This window comes from Pezoporus flaviventris, unplaced genomic scaffold (assembly GCF_033815535.1).
Source record: "Pezoporus flaviventris isolate CSIRO_AGI_PZ_B2104156 unplaced genomic scaffold, CSIRO_AGI_Pfla_v1 ptg000040l, whole genome shotgun sequence".
NCBI lineage: Eukaryota > Metazoa > Chordata > Aves > Psittaciformes > Psittacidae > Pezoporus > Pezoporus flaviventris.
The window spans coordinates 7,072,998-7,092,631 of record NW_026892588.1 but is presented as its reverse complement, the minus strand read 5'-3'; the positions used below and the strand labels follow the sequence as shown (position 1 = coordinate 7,092,631).

Genomic DNA, 19,634 nt, shown 5'->3' with positions numbered 1-19,634 from the left:
ATGTCCGGCTGGAGACCAGTAACGAGTGGCATCCCTCAGGGGTTGGTGTTGGGACTGGTCTTGTTTAACATCTTCGTCGCTGACATGGACAGCGGGCTTGAGTGTGCCCTCAGCAAGTTTGCCGATGACAGCAAGCTGTGTGGTTCGGTTGATACGCTGGAGGGAAAGAATGCCATCCAGAGGGACCTCAACACGCTTGTGGCTGATGTCAGCCTCATGAAGTTTAACCATGTCAAGTGCAAGGTCCTACACCTGGGTTGGAGCAATCCCTGGCACAGCTACAGGTTGGGCAGAGAAGAGATTCAGAGCAGCCCTGCAGAGAAGGACTTGGGGGTACTGGTCGATGAGAAAATGAACATGAGCAGGCAGTGTGCACTTGCAGCCCAGAAAGCCAAGCGTATCCTGGGCCGCATCAAAAGGAGCGTGACCAGCAGGTCGAAGGAGGTGATCCTGCCCCTCTACTCTGCTCTCGTGAGACCTCACCTGGAGTATTGTGTGCAGTTCTGGTGTCCTCAACATAAAAAGGACATGGAACTGTTGGAACAAGCCCAGAGAAGGGCCACGAGGATGATCAGGGGACTGGAGCACCTCCTGTATGAAGACAGGCTGAGGAAGTTGGGGCTGTTCAGCCTGGAGAAGAGAAGGCTGCGTGGAGACCTCATAGCAGCCTTCCAGTATCTGAAGGGGGCCTATAGGGATGCTGGGGAGGGACTCTTCATTAGGGACTGTAATGACAGGACAAGGGGTAACGGGTTAAAACTTAAACAGGGGAAGTTTAGACTGGATATAAGGAGGAAATTCTTTCCTGTTAGGGTGCTGAGGCACTGGAATAGGTTGCCCAGGGAGGTTGTGAATGCTCCATCCCTGGCAGTGTTCAAGACCAGGTTGGACGAGGCCTTGGGTGATATGGTTTAGCGTAAGGTGTCCCTGCCCATGGCAAGGGGGTTGGAACTAGATGATCTTAAGGTCCTTTCCAACCCTAACGATTCTGATTCTATAAATCCCTTTTTGAGGGAGTGGAGGCAGTGAAAAAGGAGAGTAAAAGAAGGGAAGTAGTTGAATTTTTCAAATGGCTTGATTCTTTAAGCAAAAAGTAAACCAAACACCAAAAGTTTGATGCATTCAAGAGATTTACTGTATTCTTCTACTTCATTACATACTAAGAAAGAAATACATAAATTGTGTTGAAGGGGATCAGAGAAGTTCTAAATTATATTCTGTAATACTGGTAATACTTAGATTTGTCTTGGAAAATTACTTCAGTAATTAAATTATGGATCTTTTAAAGCGATGTTGTATTGATGTGCCTTGAAATGCTTGTTGTATGTAGAATCTGAGAGAAATGTTGTAATGAAAAGGATGAGATCACTCATGGCTTTCTATTTATGTTTTTGCCAACTGTAAGGATATTAACTTCTTGTTTTGCAGAAAGGTGGTTTTGTTTCTTTACCCTTAATTTTGCCCTCAGGTTAACTAGTAAGTTAAGAGAATATTTTGGATAGATAAATTCAGTCAAAGTTAATTAGAAGGTGGAAAAGGTCAAATTCCTTCCCTCTGCATCAGACAGGAATGAAATCAGATAATACTATGTAATGATTCTAGAATGTTGCAGGACATGGTGTGTGATGAGGATAAGTGGCTGTAGCTTTCAAATGCATATACGTGAGTTAAATATGTATTCTGACTTTATTTTCAGTGGGAATTCAGGAACGACACCTCCTTAACTGGTTCATTAAACGTCATGTGCATCAAAACATAAAAAAAAAAAAAAGCAAGCAGAGATAACTTATGTTTATCTGAATTCTAGTTTCTGGCTCTAAATATCACAGTAAAAATCCAGAGTAAAAGTATGTGTTTAAGAGATGCAGTGCTCAACACTTTTTTACTGAAGATGCACACTTTGAAATCAGTATTAAAAAATTAAAGTTAGGAGTCCTTACGCTTTGGCAAGAAGAACCCAAGTTCAGTGTAAAAGCAATATGTAATTGCATTTTTTTTTCCTACTCCAAAAACTTAAAAGCAATACAGAACATAATAACTGATATCAAAGTGTCCTACTTAAGGACTGAAATAATTGAAATACAGTTGTATATAGAATCTATTGTATTGATATTGAGAGTTGAAGAAATAACAGCTTGAAATGTTTGATTACTTTTATGGATTTGGCAGCTAAGCTGAAAGCAGACACTTGATAGTCTAAGTGCTATCGCTAGCTCAAAATTTGATAGCTGATAAATACAAGAGTTAAGACTTTTGAACCCATCATCTGCTGTTTCCAGAAAGCAAAGCCAAGCCTTACTGCAAAGATGGATTAAGAGAGGTGCTTTAAGAAGAGAAATCTTGCAGAGATATGTAGCTGAAAACAGCTGGTTTGTTACAGGAGCTTGCGAAAGGGAGTGGTGGTGGTGATGGGAGCAGATTTCTTGTAAAGATACTTACTTGTTTTTCCCAAGGATCTTCTTGCTGCTTTTCTAGATCAAAAATTGTTTTATCAAGATCAAGAATGGGCAAGAGTTGTATCAAGATAAAAGTCTCCCCCCCAACCCTAATATTTTAGAGTAAGTGTACAAGGTATATTATAATTTTGAAAGTTCCTGTTTTCATATTATGCATCTTAAAATAGCTTCCTGTCCCATAAATGTGAGCCCAGAATCACATAAGCACATGTTGGTCTGATTCGCCTAGATAAATTGCACTTGGAAATACCTTTAATATTTCTTAAGTTGAATCTAGAAATCTGGACAAGATGCAGAGATGATGAAAAGGTATGGAATAATTTCCATGTCAAGAATGGCTAGAATAGGATCCTTGATCAAGGAGAAAACAAGTGAGACATGGCGCAGTAATATAACATGCTTTAAACTTTTTATTTGGGGGGGGAGTGGGGGTGGGTGGGTGGGTGGTTGGGAGGGAAGGAGGGGCAAAAACCTTGGCACACATGGGAGAAAAATCTCTATGGGGCTATTAAAGATATTCCTGTTGATGGTGAAGGACTCTGAGCTTTCAATTTCCCAGAGAATGTTCTCAGTAAATGTCGCTATGTGCTTGTCTGCTGTTTTTTTATTCTTGGGCATTTGCTGTCACATCTGGGACAGCGGGTTCAGACAGTGACCCAGGATGAACAAAAGGTCTAGCTGTTCTTGGGGTGCGGGAAGATTTCTATGGTAGAGATTAATTTTTTTTTTTTAATTGGATCTATGAAATCTATAGCAATTACTTTAACAATGAAATTAATGTTCCTATTAAGGAACATTCCAAACATTAATCCAGCAACTTCAAAGGCTAGTGAGCCTTTCACCTGTGCTGTTGTCTTAAGCTAAATAAAGCAAAACCATGGATAATAAGCAGAGGCAAATCAAGTTATAAGGATATACAAAGAAAAGGAAGGTTAATAGTATTGTTGGCTGTCAGGTGTGGAAGAAGCCCTGAAAAACAAAAAGCTGTTGACTCAGGCTAGTAAATCCAGTGGTACACAGCAGCAAGTTTAGCTGTCCCTGCTTGCATGAATAGAGTCTAGTTATCTCTGTATCCATCAGCTGATGAAACCACTCCGGTTTCCCTGAAAATGACTGTCTATTTAAGCAATGCACAGTCTCTTCTAACTTGATTTCCATCAGTTCTTATATACTTGGAAATTGCTTCAGTGAATAACATCCCTGGTAATATAAGGCTGTTAACCTGCTTGTAATAACTGCAGTTAAATGGATTTCAGAAGGAAGGTAATATGACTCCTCTTGGCCCACTGTATTTCTACAGCATCTTAAAATTCTCCAACCTACTTACTAAAATGTAAATTCTCAAAGCCAAATATCTGACAGGGTAAGGACACTGCATTGAAGAAACAGAAAATGTAGTTGTTCGGAGTACTTACACAACAGATGGTAATACTCAGTTACTGAGATGTGCAAGTCCTTTAAAAACAACTCCCAATGTAGGGCACTCTAAAAACAAAATAATTACAAATATTAATTACAACTTGGTATGTGAGCATAATGCTTATTGATGTCGCAGATGCAGAGGCTATTTCCTGTTGTTGTGCTTAAGCAGCTGCTGTTAAGGTGTGGCAAGAAAATATATGTAGTAATCACTGAGCTTTATTCTTAGCTTAATCTGAGCTTATTGAGGGGTGGGAGGGGATAAAGTCAAAAAGTTACCTTTGCTTGTTTAAGCCAATTTTTATTACGCTATCTTAAATGAAAACTCAGAGAAGGTAGCTGTGCTATGGGGATGAGCCAACATCTTGAAGACTCTCGGTACATTTAGGAATTCTTTTGCCAGGTCAGAGACCGAGTGTGAACATACGTAATACCAATAAGCTCTAGTTTGGTTTAGTACTGATAGCTACAGAACAACTAACAAAGCTGACTTTCTGATCTTTGTATTTATTATTTCATATTTGTAGAGATACTGATGCTTCAGTATCAACCAGCAAAACAATACAGCATTTGAAACTGGGTAATTAAAGCTGCTTCCTTTTAACTTTAGCCAGATCTTCTGAAACTGCTTGTACCATTCGTTCGGTAGCTTTCTTCAAAATGTTTGCTGTCTGTATGGCATGATCCAGAGCAGAATGTAAAATCTGCTGGGAAATAATAAAATACAGCATGTTAATACTACAGGCAGATGTTTATATAGGTGTAGAATAGAAAATTAGGTTTGTTTAAGGTTCTGTGCAGTGTTTTCACTCTGAATACATGTTGAGAAGAAAAAATTCTGAGTCATGTGAGACCATTCCGGTATTCAAGTTGGAAGTACCTGTTAGTTATTTCTCTCTTTGAGTAATCCTTTCAACTGAGAGATGTTTACACATTTGTAAAGAAGCCCAGTGTGGTGCATGTTTGTGGCATTGGGAAGGTTTTCTTTAGGTTTTGATAGTGGTTTGTATGAAGTTTTATTTCAGTATATGAAATATAATTCCAGAAATAAGAGCCAGTGATCCTTTTCTGTTCCTTTTCCCATTTATGCAGGGACTGAGTTGCATAAAGAGTCTGTAACATACTCATACGAAATAACATACTAATACATAAGCTAAAATACTTGGGATTTTAACTCCCTCCTGTCTTATCCTCAGAAGGACTAGACATGCTTAGGTTGTAATAGACAACTTGCTAAGAATGGGATGTTCAACTGTGTCATCATGTGGGGATGAAAGCTTCCCAGGATAGCTGTGTGGCTTTTAATTTTCACTCTGAAGTCTTACATTTGCATTGGACTCATTAGCATTTCTGTATCTGATGTTGATTGCAGATTTGGTTTGGCCAGACTTCTTGCTGGGTAAGCAGTGATATGAAAGAATAATTTTATCATATGTGCTTGAATAGCAGGTTTTGGCAGCCTCTGAGTTTTGCCTAAAAATAGGATGCATAGCATAAATACGAACAATTTTAGTAAACAAAGAATTTCTAAAATATGAAATAAATATACAAGTATCTTGACAGCATACTCGGTAGCAAGTTAATTTTACAGTGAGTAGAATTTTTCATTTAACTGTAAAACAGAGTCCATTGTAATTTGTGTTACATCTGTATTGCAGTAAGATAGAAAACATGCAAGGATGCAGAGTCAGGAAATCACTCAAAATAGTATTGCGTTCTTGGTGCTTTCTCTGAGTGGTCTATGTGTTAATTCTCAAGTCCAGCTGCTGTGTTTCCAGGCAATTGCCTGGAAATGCCTGAGTAATGCTGTCAAAAACTATGGTGACAAAATTGCCTGAATTTCAGTCTAGTCTGTGCCTACAGTTAAGAATCCATTTTACTTCTCAGACTCCCTCTATAATTTAATGTTAACAATAGTTAAAATAGAACTATTACCTATAAAGAAATGGCAGCAAACAGAACTTAACAAGTTTTAACTAATGCAGATCTGCTTTTTAATCTGTGAATGGGAGCATCCTCTTAATCAAGTGAAATATTTTTTTTTTTTACTACTAAATGTGTCAGTTGAAGAAGTTTGTATTTACTCTTCCTTAAATTAGAAACATTCAAGAACTACTCTTAACCTAATAGCAAGTGTAAATAATTCTTAAGTGTTTTCATTTCACTAATGACTAAAATTCTAATATACAGCATACACTGCAAAGATGAAACTTTCCTTCTGTTTGATACTGGTGAGTTGCTTTTTCCTTGCTGAATCTTCAATGATGGCATTTTCTGTTGTACTATATAGTTATTGCTACAGCTTACCTTGCAGAAAGTCTGTTTACAAGTTCACGTGGCTGTTTATTTTTTTGAGCCTTTTGAGAGGAAAGTCTTTGCTGTGAATAAGCTGGAGTAGTTGAGGCCATGTTTAAAACAAAGACAAAAAAAGTAATTTGCTAGGTATTTATAATTTTTCTTCATTTGGCATTCATAAAAAATCAAGTAAATATCATTCCTGAATAAAACTTAAACATGGTTCTTTCTGTAAATGAGGACAGATTAACCTTTTTGTGTTTGCTGTTGAATTTAGTTCTGTGGTAAACAGTACGAAGATTTATATTAATTTCATACAGTGAAAGACCACAGAGGCAAAATGTAATCAGACTCCTATAATCCTAATCATTAAATGAATACTTCTTTGATTTACAGGTTTATAGAATTTATACAAAGAAGTAACTAATTTGTACTTCCTTCCCACTGCTGAAAATTTGTATTTTTCTGTATGCAATTTTTTCTACGGTGTAGAGAGGAGTCTGAGGTAAGAGACTTTAAAAGCTACACGTTCAATGTTATAAATATTATTTATAAAATAAGGCTTTTCTTGACTTTGTGTGTCACACAATTTTGAGTGTGGAGATAGAATCTTCTTTAGTACTTGTTTACTTTAGGTAACAGCTAGCACTGAAAGTTGGCATAGTAATACCCAATTTTAAAAATTATTCTTTATGGCACTGCAAAATGAGATTTTCCTGTCATAAATGAACCATGGAAGGGACTCTTCTCATGAAGATCGGGTAAGGTGTGTATGGTGACTAAACTTGGCCAGGTGTGTAAAAGTTGGGTTCGCTGATGTTGATATACAAGATCTGTACACATCTATTGTTACTTCTGGTTGCTTATACCAAATTAAATTTGACCTGATAGTTGCAATGTGGCCTTCTGCCTCTTGAAATCTAACCTGTGATAGGTAATTATTTCACTACACATCATACTTATAAGATGAACCCCAACATTTATTTCTACATTTGGCACAAGACTCAACAGACTTTGTAATTCCTGAGTTGAAATTGATCTTTGCTTCCTGTAGGGCATCTGCATCTAAACCCTGAAAACAAAGACATGTTTAGAAAACCAAACACTATTAAAAATATTTTTGCATAGGTATTAATATTTTTGCGAATATTATACCTCTTCTCTCTCCGTATGACCTTTTCTTGAATGTTTTGTATCTTCCATTTTCACAATTCATAAGTTCCTTGTTTGGTGAATCATTATAGGAATTGTAGGCAGAGATGTCTTCTGAATTGCTGCCTAAATCCCAAAAATAAATTAAAAAGGTCTGAAATAGTAGAAATTTTGGCCTGTGTACCTAGGTAATTATTTGTCTTTCAGCGCCATCATTTCTGAGCACTTTGCTGCTACTAACACTGCTGCAATTTGAAGTAGTACTTTTTTGTCCATCACAGGTGAGGACTGAATTTTAAAGACTGTCTCAAATGTAGATTCTTTTTTTTTTTTTTTTTTTGGGGGTGGTTATTTCTAGTCTGAGAACTGGTGTTTTGTGTGGTTTTTTGTTTGGTTTTTTTTTTGGTTTATTTTTTGTTGGTTTGTTTTTGGTTTTCAGATTTTGTTGGTTTTTTGTGTGTGTGTGTTTGGTGGGTTTTTTTGTTTTTTTTTTTTTTTTTTTTTAAGCTCTCTCATCTCCATAGTTTTGTGAAAACAATGCAGCCTAAGAGGAATGTGACAGCAGAATTTGGTAGATCTAGTACAGTACTCTTTAGCTATTGCACAAATTAGTACTAACAATAATGGCCTCTAGTGTTTTACGTTAAAGTGAAAGGATATTGCAGAGAAGCCAAGGACAACAGGCAGACGAAAGGTAAGAATAACCTACATATTCAGACTTAAAACTGAATCTAGGACAGCCCATGTTATTATTTTTTTTTTTAGTTTTGGGGTACTAACTGCTTCGGAGTATTCTGCAGTGGAAAGACAAGATTGGGATGCCATAACAGAAACAAATGCCAACTGATTCTCAGTGAACCTCCAAGACATGGAGTCTGGGATGGCTTGTCTATTGATGTAACCAGCTCAGCAGCCTGTGTGGGATCTATATTGGATTCAATGAACTTATATTATTAGGGGCTGGACTAAGGAACAAGAGTATTTTCAGCCTGTGTCAACCCTGAATAGGTCAAAGATTTAGGAAAACTTTTTTATCTTTGATTTTTTGCAGAATAAGAATGCTGAATCCAAAAACTAAACCTGGAAGTACTGATGTGAAATTTTTCAGTTGCCATGTTTTAAATCCCACTTTTAGGATATGAAATATATGTACATAATAATGAGAAAAAGCAAAATCAAAGCATTGTGTGCACACAACTTAGATGAAGTTGCTTTGGACTCTGTCCATTTGAGTTTTGAATATCTCTGAGAATAGAGGTATCATGGCTTCTCTCGGGCAAACTGCTTTTTAGTGTTTGACTAGACCCAGAGTTAACACTTTTTTTTTTATTGCTCATATTTAACTGGAAATTCTGTTGCAGCACGTCTGTTGTCTCTTAGTCTGTCTCAGTGTCTTGTGCTGTGCTAAGCAGTAACATCTGTTAAAACCACAAAAAAAAAATTCAAGCTGCTGAGATGTGATAGGTATGCATTGAACATGATTCAGTAGTAGGCAGAAGCACAGTTCTGGCCTTTGTATGCCATCACTACTTACTCAGGTTGCTGTCTGATAAATCAGTTGGTTTTCTCTGCATGAAGAGTGAACAAGTTCCGATTTTCTTTTCCTGTATGTTTGTGTTTCTTAGAGCACGAAAACAGAATATTAATTGTACCTTAACACCTTTATAACGAGCCTTATAAGCATATTATATTAATGTTTGATCACTTCTTACTTAAGGAGAAATCAGATTTACCCTTAGAAACAACTCTACCTGTATCAGTTATCTGAAAAAGTGCTAAGTAGAAGCTTAAACTAAAAATTAACCAATTGGGAAATTGTTACCCCTTTAGCTAAAGCACACATTCTGACAAAAGGACTCCACTACCAGAGCTGTTAAAAGTACTTAAAAGTAGAGCTTTTAATAATCATATCTCTGAATAGCAAATTAGTATGAAAATCCTATGTATTTATATATGTTGCATCAAAATATCAATGGTAAGGATTATATAGTTTCTTGGTAGCTTTGAGCTATTAAGGCTTTAATTTTACTGCCTTCAGATAATAAGAGGAATATTTGAGATGTACTTTCTCCCAGAACAAGAACCAAGTTCCTTGTTTGTGTTATTTTACATCTATTTTCAACTTAAGGCATACAGTATCATCATATTTACTTGGAAAGTATTCTACTAATTCATGAAAATAATTATCAGAAATGGAGCTAACTTTCTTTAAATGACAGGTGGGGGGGGAAAAAAAAGTAGGTGAATTCTACTACATAAAGATTAACATTTATATTTAGATTAATATTATTGTGTTCTACGCTGCATGTATGGTGAGATCTAGCTTTGGTTAGAGATTTGCCAAAATTTGAAACTCCAAAATAACACATGTAGATTTATTTCATCACACTGAGATTTCTATAACTGAAACTTTTCAAATGTAAGGGTCACTCTGTAATACACGTAGAGGTAGCCATATGATCTCTTTCAAGGCCTATGAGGTAGTTGATGACAGTGATAACTTCAAACATTTTACGTTGCTGAACACTTTGTAGTCACCCCTGTTTGGGATGCTGACATGAAGCAACAGAGAACCAAGACAAAGCCTCTTCTCTTAATACGCTATTAAAATAACTCTGTACCACTTAAGCACTCTAAACCTTATGGTGGTCCAATATTCTACTGAGATGGGATACTTTATAATATGAATGTAATCCTCTCTTTAATGGGAGCTCTGCCATTTCTCTGGTCATCTGGTTTACCACATACCTTATGTGATTATCTGCTGATAAACTTAAAAACAAGATTGTCATCTCATTTATCTGTATTAAAGATGTCATTCGGTGTTTCAGGCAGGGTCCAGTATAGAGACATATCAATGTACGTGCATGTATCCATTCACTTAGCTGCAGGAAACCAAATATATGACAAGGCAAAATACATGATGCACTTACCCATTCATACTTGAATCTTCATCAGCATTAAATTTTTTACTTGATGTATCCTGACTGTGGCATGCAAGGCCCTCAGCAGGATATTTCTGCTCAGGTGAAAGGCATCTCTGTTGCACACAGAAGGCAAACCAAATGTATATATGATTGTTTATATTACTGTGTATTGTAACTGTATGACATATCAAACAGGATAGTACAAACAATCACAGTGTTTGCACATCAGTTCTGTATTGCTTTTAGTTACCATCAAGTCTACAATTTGATTTATCTTTTCACAATTCTGTCTGTAGAGCAGACTGGGAAGAATATGACCACTTTATTGTCTGAGCACTTCGAATTCAAGACAGGTTTCATGTTGCTTTTAGAAAGATTAGTATATATGAATGAATCTTTCTGTGTTTTAAATATGTTTAAAGGCAAGCAATTGTTTGAAGGTTTTTGCTCTCTGAACAAATAATAAAGTCAGGCTAATAAACACAGTTAAGTCTTTCCTGAGGGAAACCAATTTTATCACAGATCTCTAAAATGTTTGAGAGTCCTTTAAATTTCTCCTTTGGAAACCAATTCAGCAATGTTTTGTTTTCACTATTCATTCTATGATTCTAATGTTACAATATGCTGTAATACCCACAAAGATGAGCTATCATGCTGTGCAACTACTGAAGAGAAAAATGTGTTATCTCAAAGCTGGATAAGATAATGTAAGTTAAAAAAAAAGTGAGGATGGAAACACATCGCATACCATTACATTGGAAGAATGCTTATTTGCTAGCAGACCTTTTCTCAGAGGCTCTCTTTGTCTTCTGGAAGCTGATTCACCTCTCTTTTGTAACCTCAGTTGGTTAAGGGAAAAAAATTAATTTTATTTTTCTAATCTCACAGAGATATGATTAATACCCCAGATAAAACTTCCCAGAAGGGCAGAGATGGTACATAAAATTGCTTCACAAAGGTTTGATGGCAAATTAGGTCAATATCTGCATCCCTCCCTTTTCTTGTTTAATTAAAAAGCCCACACAAATATTGCCAAGTAACTTTTACTGGCAGTGTCATTCTCAGTGTCAGTGAATTTTGCATGATGCAGTGCATTCGGTAGGATTTAGCTCCTAGTGAAACTGATGGTAGTGTTTTGGCTTCAGGAAATACTTTGAGGTCCATAAAACCCAGAAAGGTAGCAATGCCAGGCTGGAAGGAATTCTTGGGTATGTAGTTACAGAATTATAGAATCATAGAATAGTTAGGGTTGGAAAGGACCTTAAGATCATCAACTTCCAACACCCCTGCCATGGGCAGGGACACCTCACACTAAACCAAATCACCCAAGGCCTTATCCAACATGGTCTTGAACACTGCCAGGGATGGAGCATTCACAACCTCCCTGGGCAACCTGTTCCAGTGCCTCACCACCCTAACAGGAAAGAATTTCCTCCTTATATCCAATCTAAGCTTCCCCTGTTTAAGTTTTAACCCGTTACCCCTTGTCCTATCACTACAGTCCCTAATGAAGAGTCCCTCCCCAGCATCCCTGTAAGCCCCCTTCAGATACTGGAACGCTGCTATGAGCTCTGGAAGTATCCCTGTTGATTTCAGAAATTCCAGACATGCTGAATTTTCTATATTCAGCAAATAATTTTAGATAAACTTTTATAAAAACTGATAGATATTTCAAAGTTTTCACTTACGTGTGAAGGCAGAGATTACACTTGTCACCTTCTGAAGAAAACTGATTTGTCTGTGGGATTACATCAATTGTCTGACTTTTTTTTCCCTCATTGTTGGAAAGAAATAAGTTTTCAATGCTGCTTCTTTCTGGGGGATCAGCAGTGCTTGAAACTACTGAGCTCTGTACAAAGTAAGCATAGCATAGAGGGGTAGTATGTGGTTGTTGCATTGCAAGTATGTGACTTCTACCAGCTAGCATTTTCAGTGTCCCTAACTTGGGATTCAGGGAAAAATGTTTTCTGAAACATGGGCTATGAAAACATTTGCTGATATTTGTCTACGGATGTGTAGAAGGCCGTAAGATTACTTTCTGTGCATTTATGATCTAGGACAAAATACTGCCATCCTTGGCAGTAAACTTAGTTTTCTATAGCATAATAATGTTTGATCTTCCAGTAATTTTGCAGTTCAGAATCTTGGACAGATGAAGTAGTATTTCTTTCAACTAAATGATGGTGGGTAGTTTCCCAAAGCAAAGACAGCTTTGTAAAAGTTTAAAATAGCTGCTTGTATTTTCTTACTTAAAATAGAGTAACTGTAGATTTGAAATAGTAAGAATTACCTCACAAAGGGAATATGGTGAATGGGCAAATTCATCGGAAGTAAGCAAAGAAGACGAGTTGCATTTGCTGTCATCAGTTTGTTCTTGGATGTCTTCAAGCAGCATGCCAAGTCTAAATATTTCCCCTTCCAACTTTCTAAATGCAATTGCAATACACAGTGAAATATGTATAAACTGATACTTTATTTATTACTATAATAACCATATTGGGCATTGCAGTACACTTCCCATAGGATATGAAATAAACTGGAATTCATTGAGCCCTTCTGAAGTATTTGAATTAATCAATTAGCCTACTGATTACTAGGATATATAAAGCCCAAGATAAATATTGGCCAATCACTTTTCGTTTACTGCATATAGTATTAAGATAATGTTTGCACTTAAAATTGTAATGGATAAATGAAGTACTGGTTGTAAAACACTCAAAATGCAGAAAATAGACTGAGGTACTAATTATCACTTCTGACCTTTCAGGATCAAACTCTCCAACGTTGATAGACTTGTCCTTGTAGTTCTGCAGCTGCAAATTATGGTGCTCTTCTCTAGCTGTTAAGTAATTCCTTTCCAAGGCATCAAGGTATCTTTTCAATTGATTTAATGCCTTCACCAATAAGAAATAATTCAATAGCAATTGTCATTATGATTTAGCACACCATAGTGATAGCTACTTGTGCTAGGTAAGCTAGATGCTGTTGACAGTGAAGTTGTTAAGAATTCTGGTACTGCTGTGGATTGGAACAGGACTGCATCTTGTATATCCACTTAGTACTCTGTGCTGCTCTGTTGTGTATGACTAAAATACTAACCCATGACTTATGAATGGACACCCTGCATGTCAAAATTAGTAACTTATATGGAAACTTAATGCCTTTTGCTAATAGTTTTGAATTGTAATGCTTAAAGAGATTTAAAAATTCAGCCACCTACTGAAGACTTTGATTATTGCCTTTTAAACTCATAATTTGTGTGAGATGAAGAAAAAAAGTATTTTTAAACACCTCTGATGAAAAGATGGAGTATATTGCCTGCACATTGAGTCTACAGCCATTTAAAGTGCATTTCAGATAAGTGAAAATACATAAATTACCAGACGGTTGTCTTGTAAAAGTAATGTCTCTTGGGTCATATGCTTAGAGAAGTCTTCCACCTTCAAGACAAAATATTAGAATTTTATTAAGGATTTTAAAAATGAATATGACAAATGAGTATAAAATCTGAGCATCAATAGAAGGTATATATTGAAACAGAGCCCCTTACTTTCTTTATCACTTCATCTGTCTGATCCTTTAGTATTTGAGTCATCTTTTCTCCTAGTGTTAGTTCTGGCAGTAAATTAGAAGGATTTGGACAGTATGCTTCTACTGTCCCAACTGCTGGTAATGCTGATGCTGTAGTTCCATACTGTAATCCTACAGAATACAAGGGAAGATTAATCCATTGGAATTTCTGCCCAAAGAGTCTGCCCATAAATGCTAATAAATTACATAAAGTAGTAATTTGCATACGGTAATTATTTACTTGCTTGAGACAAACCATGTGTAGATTGTATAGGGATTGGAGCATGTAATGTAAAGACTTCAGAGGGCATTCCAGTGTCTCCTGAGTAAACAGCAATGCTAGCATTTGGACAATCTGACTGAGTAAGTACCTGTTAAAACAAGAAATTTGGTTGTAAAAATATAAAGAACACTTATGGACATAAACAAGAAATTTAGAAATAAAACACAATGCAAGTTATTAATATTAATGAAATGTTTATTATAACAATCCCATATAATTTGTGTTTATAGTTTGATATATGTATAGTGTCTTTCTGTTTAAATACTTAAACTCTATGTTGTGAAAATCTAAACAGGATTTGTATAAATGGGATGTATAATATGAAGGTGACAAGATAGTTTTGAGAACTATTTATAGTTCTAGAGATCAAGGAGAAGGAAACAAAAAGCTTATTTGAGAGATTTTTACCTTAGGATTCACTCTCAGATGGTCGATATGATTTTGGGTGTCAAGGTGCTGTGTCAGCATCTTGTTTGCAGCCAGAAAAGTATTAAAACTTGTTACAACTCAAATGATTCACTGAGAGAGCAATCTAGGAATGGACTTAAGCATCTGTATAGCTCTGTCAGTCAACTCCATGGCATGAAACGGAGAAGAGATTATCAAATTATTAACAAACTTTAAAAGAAATTTACTACAATAAATGTTGTCAAATTAATTATTTAAAAAGAATTGACTTGTCAGTTAATACAGCTGAAATAGTTGAAGAGTATTAAGATGTTCAAGGGCAGGTTGGACAGAGCCTTGGGCGATATGGTCTAGTGTGAGGCATCCCTTTTCACGGCAGGGGGGATTGGAACTGGATGATTTTAAGGTCTTTTTCAACCCTAACTATTCTATGATTCTATGTGAAAAAGGCAAGGATGCCTATCAAACACAGGTACAGTATAAAAATGTAGTTTTAAGAATAATCTTTAAAGTACTTACATGTAGATGTTCAAATTCACCAAAATACTGGAAATAACAATTTATTGTGATTATCCTAATGGTTTGATGGGATGCTTTATAATTGCAAATAACACTCCAGAGCATCACTAAATATTTGGTAATCTAAATTTCATATAAATTCAATCCCACAATATTTGATTTGGCTTGTGGACTGTGGTGACATACTTGCTGATACCTATAGGCTGCCTGCATGAACTAGTCATGGTAGTTGGACACAGTATCTTCTAATGGTAAAGCAATCTTTACCAAATATTAAGAATTAAAGCATTTTAATTACCTCCAGCTGTTGCAGCCATTCTGGAATGCCTGATTCTTCACTATTCCCCACTGCAGCAGAATTGAAATAGTTCTTATTTTCTATAACTTTCACAGTTACTGGTTTACATAGTGAAATAGGGAAGGATTTTGCTGTTTCAGTTGTTGGAACTGAGTTAATGTTGTCACTCCTTGTTGGTACTTTAACTTCTGAAGGAACTTGGAAGAAGTCAGGAAGGCAGTAGTGAGCTTGACCTTGCTCACATTTGAGCTGATGAGGTGAAACTGTTCTCTTAAACAGGGTGCTCTCTTCTTTCATGTTCTGAAATATGTGTGTGGTATTGTTCTCATTAATTAATTGTAAATTTTCTTGCTTGTACCCACACTTAGCAGTAGAAGAAATAGGTTTCTTTGAAACAGGTCTGTTCTCATTGAGCAAATTTTTATTTTTATCACCACTATTTACTTCCTCGTGCTTTTCCAAGTGATATTCTGCAGAGTTAGTTGCCCACTGTTCATGTGCCAAAAGGCCTTTGACATGTTCTGAAGGCTCAGGTTTGCTTACGGTGTCATTGATACTTTCCGTAAGAGATGTCTCTGGTATTGTCTCGCATTCAATTAACCGATATGTGCTTGTTAACTCTCCTTTAGAAAAATGACGCAGGAGGACATTGGACATTTTTGAGTGAGTTAGATGTTCTTTGCTATCTGCTTTACTATAACTACTAATAGGTAGTTCTTTCTTAAAGGGAGCTTGACTTCCAGGCATTTCAGCTGAAATTCCCATTGTTCCTACGGCACCTCTGCAGTGGTGACTGGAGAATTCTTCAGGTTGTGAATGAGTTTTGTAATTTGCTGCTGTTTTTATGTTTTTGTTATCTTCAGAACAGACTAAGTTTAAAATACCAGAAATCTCTCTTGTACAAGTACAGTCATTCAAATTACCTGAATCATCATTGTATTTACAGTTTACTCCTGCATCTCCATCGTATGGTAAGTCATCTTGTTCCTCATCAGTTGCATCTGTGATACAACCTCTATCATCTGAAAATAAACTATTCATTTGAGTTTTCATCCAGTCTGATGGTTTGCACTTCTTTGTACTCTCCATGTCCAGTTTACATAAAATATACATGCCATTGCTTCTCCACTTCTGGGTAGAGCTTTTATTAATGCATTGATCAAACTCTGTAACGTATGAGTAATAATTATTTTATACTTAAATACATCTGAGAATAAAATGTGCTTGTGTCTGCTACCTACTGTAGGCTTTTTAGGACTATCCACCTGACTTGGATGTTTTCTTATTTACACTAGGAAAGTCTGGCTTAATGACCGGAGGAAGTAGACACAAATGCCAAAAGCATTGTGAAAAAGAGAACTGAGCTTAGCACCAGGTATTTGTCCTTGTTCTTAATCTTTCTGTAGTATTATAGAGTAAAACCCTTTGTGATGGAGCTAACAACGGTAGTAGAATTTAACCTCAGTTTTAAAAAAAGTAATACACTTTCTCTTAGCTTTTGTGTCCCCACTATATTGCATTTCTTCAGCTTCTGCACCAGAGAAAACCCCCTGAACTTGCTTTTAATTTCATTGTTACCCCTTTATTTCATCAGATAAAATGCACAGAATTAGTACGACACTAAAGTAATGGCCAGTCTTGTCAGCTTCCTGAACTGCCTAGTTTCACACACACCGCAGCCGCTAAAAGTGGAAAGAAGGCACTTACAGCACTAGTGTCCTGCAAGCAGCTGTGTGGCTGAGCAGTTCCGTTCTCTGTGAGCTATGAAGCTGTAGAGGAGTGTGTTACGGCGGAGGCTGTGGGCCCGGCAGCAGTTCGCTTCCAGTTGCACCGCATGGCGCTGCGGGGAGCACCAGGTGCGCGGCGCCCGCTGACACGCCCGCAAGCCCAGCCAGGCGGCGGGCCCTGCCCCGGGGAGGGGAGGGGAGGGGAGGGGAGGGGAGGGGAGGGGAGGGGAGGGGCGGGGCGCAGGTCTCCCTCCGCCTCCTGCCCGGTCCCTGCTGTGGGCCCGCCCCCTCGTTCCCCATTGGTCCATATGAATGATGCGGCCTTCCGGCGGGGGGCGGGCTGCCGCCGGCGGAGCACAGCCGTTGGGCGCCCCGCCTGTGGGGGGCGGTCGGGCGGCGATTGGCGGGTTCGAAGAGCGGCTGCGCGTGGTGGGCACCACCCCGCCCCGCCCTCCCCGCCGCGCTGTGGGGGACGCTCCGGCAGCGGGGCCGTGGCAGCCCCTCAGCGAGCGGTCGTGCCGGCACCAGGTGAGCGCAGGCCCGGAAGCTGGCGGGGGGCGCGCCGTGGTCGCCGGGTGCCGGGAGGGAAGTGTTGCGGCGGGCAGTTGGCGTCCCGACGGGTCGCGCTGCCTGTCAGCATCTGCTCCGTCGGCAGCTCCTTCGGTCCCGGCTTCACAGGGCTGCGGGGCCTGTATCGGCGAGCCGCTTCTGAGCGGCCTGACGTGTTGGCGGAGAAACTTGGTCAGCTTCGGAAAGCTGGTGTTTGTACGTCGAGTGCGGTGTTGTGGCTGGAAGTGATGCTTCTGGTAGTCGTGGAACTTGCTCCTTTGGAAGCTAAAGCCAGACAGCGATCCCACCAGCTTTTACTGACTGTATAGCCCTGCGAGGTCACCCGTGTGCCTCTGAAGTGTAATCTGTAGCAAAAGAGCATTGCATCAGATATCTTTAATCGGTTGTGTTATCCTTAACAAAATAGATAAGGATGATAAATAGTAAATGAAATTTTAAAGGAGGAGTGAAACAGTCTCTTAATATAGCAGGAACCAAAGGACCTGCAGCATCCTGTGTACAGGGAGGAAGCTGTAAACTGTAAGAATTTGAATTAGACATTATGTTGTGGCATAGCTAAACTGAAGTTATACCACACCTCAACCTATTTATCCACTAGACTGTAGTCTTGCTAGTCGAGTTACTCCCCTTCTTGTGCTTATTCAGTTTTTCAACAGAGGAGCATAGTTAATCAGGAATTCTTTATTAACCGTTTATTGACCTGTCTGCAGATACAAATTTTACCCACCTTTAAGTTGTGGCCTTTCAGCAGTGAATACACTGCTTTAGAAGCCTTTTTAGCCTCATGTGCTGTTCCTGTTAAATTTTTGCCAGCAGGCTGCAGGACACATGCATCCTGGGTTGCCGTGGAGAGCTGTGCAATCATCTTGGAAATTTAAGAGAGCATGCAAAGTCTTGCATCTCAAAAAGATTAGTGAAGAAATTGCAGTCCTTCTTTAAATTTGGTCTGAAAACTTTACGCCTTCTGTTTAAGTCATATTATTATTAGTGTTGAAAACATCAGAAAAAAAGGTCGTCATTACAGTGCAGTCCTTGTGAATTCTTTGCTAAGGTATTTTTATTGTGTAAAATACATTACACTCTACCAGTGTTCCTTCTTACTAATTAATGATTACCTAGAGTTCTGATCTGTAGGTATGTATCCCTCTTCAGCAGGAAGCACTTTATACTTTTAGTTACTTCCGTATAAAGCTGAGACAAAACTTAACTGAAACTTAAGACCACCAATAACTTAGTTATTGGACTCGAAGAAACCTGTATGGGTGTTGTCTGTTGCTTTATTTAAAATGCTGATAGTTAGATGTTCTTGAAACTCTTTCAAGTGTCTTAAAACTACTTGGAATTATACATTCCTACTGGTCTTCTGGAGTGTAACTGTAGAATTTGATCGCAGAATCATAGGATGGTTTGGGTTGGAAGCGTCATTAAAGCTCCTGGGCAGGAACACTTTCCACTAGACCAGGTACTCCATGCTCCATCCAGCCTGTCTTCTAACACTGTCAGGGATGGTGCAGCCACAGCTTCTCTCTGCAACTTGTGCCAGTGTCTCACCACCCTAACTATAAAGATTTTCTTCCTAATATCTAATCTAAGTCTGCCTTCTGTAAGTTTTAAAGATAGGTAGAAGGTCAGCTTTGGTTAATAGGTCAAAGTAATTCTTGAAAAGTTATTGATAGACATAATTTTGTTCTTGTTCTCTTGTTGCCACTTGGCTTTAAATTGTTAATATTTTATGGGGGTTTTTTGTTTGTTTGTTTGTTTTTTTTTTTTTTAGTATTTAGAGAGAACAATTATTTCTCTGCTTACACCTTCCTTTGGGAGTCAGCAAGCCTGACTGATTCTATTGTGCATGTTGAGTAAAAGCATTGCAAAAACATAAAAATCTATTTCTTTTGGGATGTTGTAGAAGAGAAGACCACAATTTTCAAAATAAGTCTTACCTCTTGTACCTTGTCAAATGGGTGTTTATTCTTATTTTGCTAGAACTGTTTCTGATTGCAATTCCTGGCC

General features: G+C 38.0%; 2 protein-coding genes across 6 annotated transcripts in view; one reads left to right on the top strand and one right to left on the bottom strand.

Annotated features, from left to right (window-relative positions):
• Positions 1 to 4,283: 4,283 nt before the first annotated feature.
• On the bottom strand, positions 4,284 to 16,485 carry AKNAD1 (AKNA domain containing 1). Of its 3 annotated transcripts, XM_061465158.1 has the most exons (15): positions 15,328 to 16,485; positions 14,511 to 14,570; positions 14,061 to 14,190; positions 13,800 to 13,951; positions 13,630 to 13,689; positions 13,010 to 13,143; positions 12,540 to 12,675; positions 11,938 to 12,098; positions 10,998 to 11,088; positions 10,256 to 10,362; positions 8,857 to 8,942; positions 7,326 to 7,448; positions 6,183 to 6,264; positions 5,201 to 5,348; positions 4,284 to 4,582 (listed from the first exon to the last, which is right to left on the bottom strand). In XM_061465158.1, the coding sequence occupies exons 1-15, from the start codon at positions 16,438 to 16,440 to the stop codon at positions 4,460 to 4,462; spliced, it is 2,706 nt and encodes a 901-aa protein (XP_061321142.1). In that variant the 5' UTR covers positions 16,441 to 16,485; the 3' UTR covers positions 4,284 to 4,459. The 3 variants fall into 3 exon arrangements, with proteins under 3 accessions (XP_061321142.1, XP_061321143.1, XP_061321145.1); XM_061465159.1 differs by lacking the exon at positions 14,511 to 14,570; XM_061465161.1 differs by lacking the exon at positions 14,511 to 14,570 and having other exon boundaries at positions 4,284 to 4,579.
• Positions 16,486 to 17,397: 912 nt separating this feature from the next.
• The window catches only part of GPSM2 (G protein signaling modulator 2), a 30,499-nt gene continuing 28,262 nt past the window's right edge, over positions 17,398 to 19,634 (top strand). The window contains exon 1 of one of the 3 annotated variants that reach the window (XM_061465164.1): positions 17,398 to 17,582. The gene's annotated coding sequence lies outside the window, so the exon portion shown is untranslated. The remainder of the gene's footprint in view (positions 17,583 to 19,634) is intronic. The other 2 variants (XM_061465165.1, XM_061465162.1) reach the window with 2 other exon arrangements.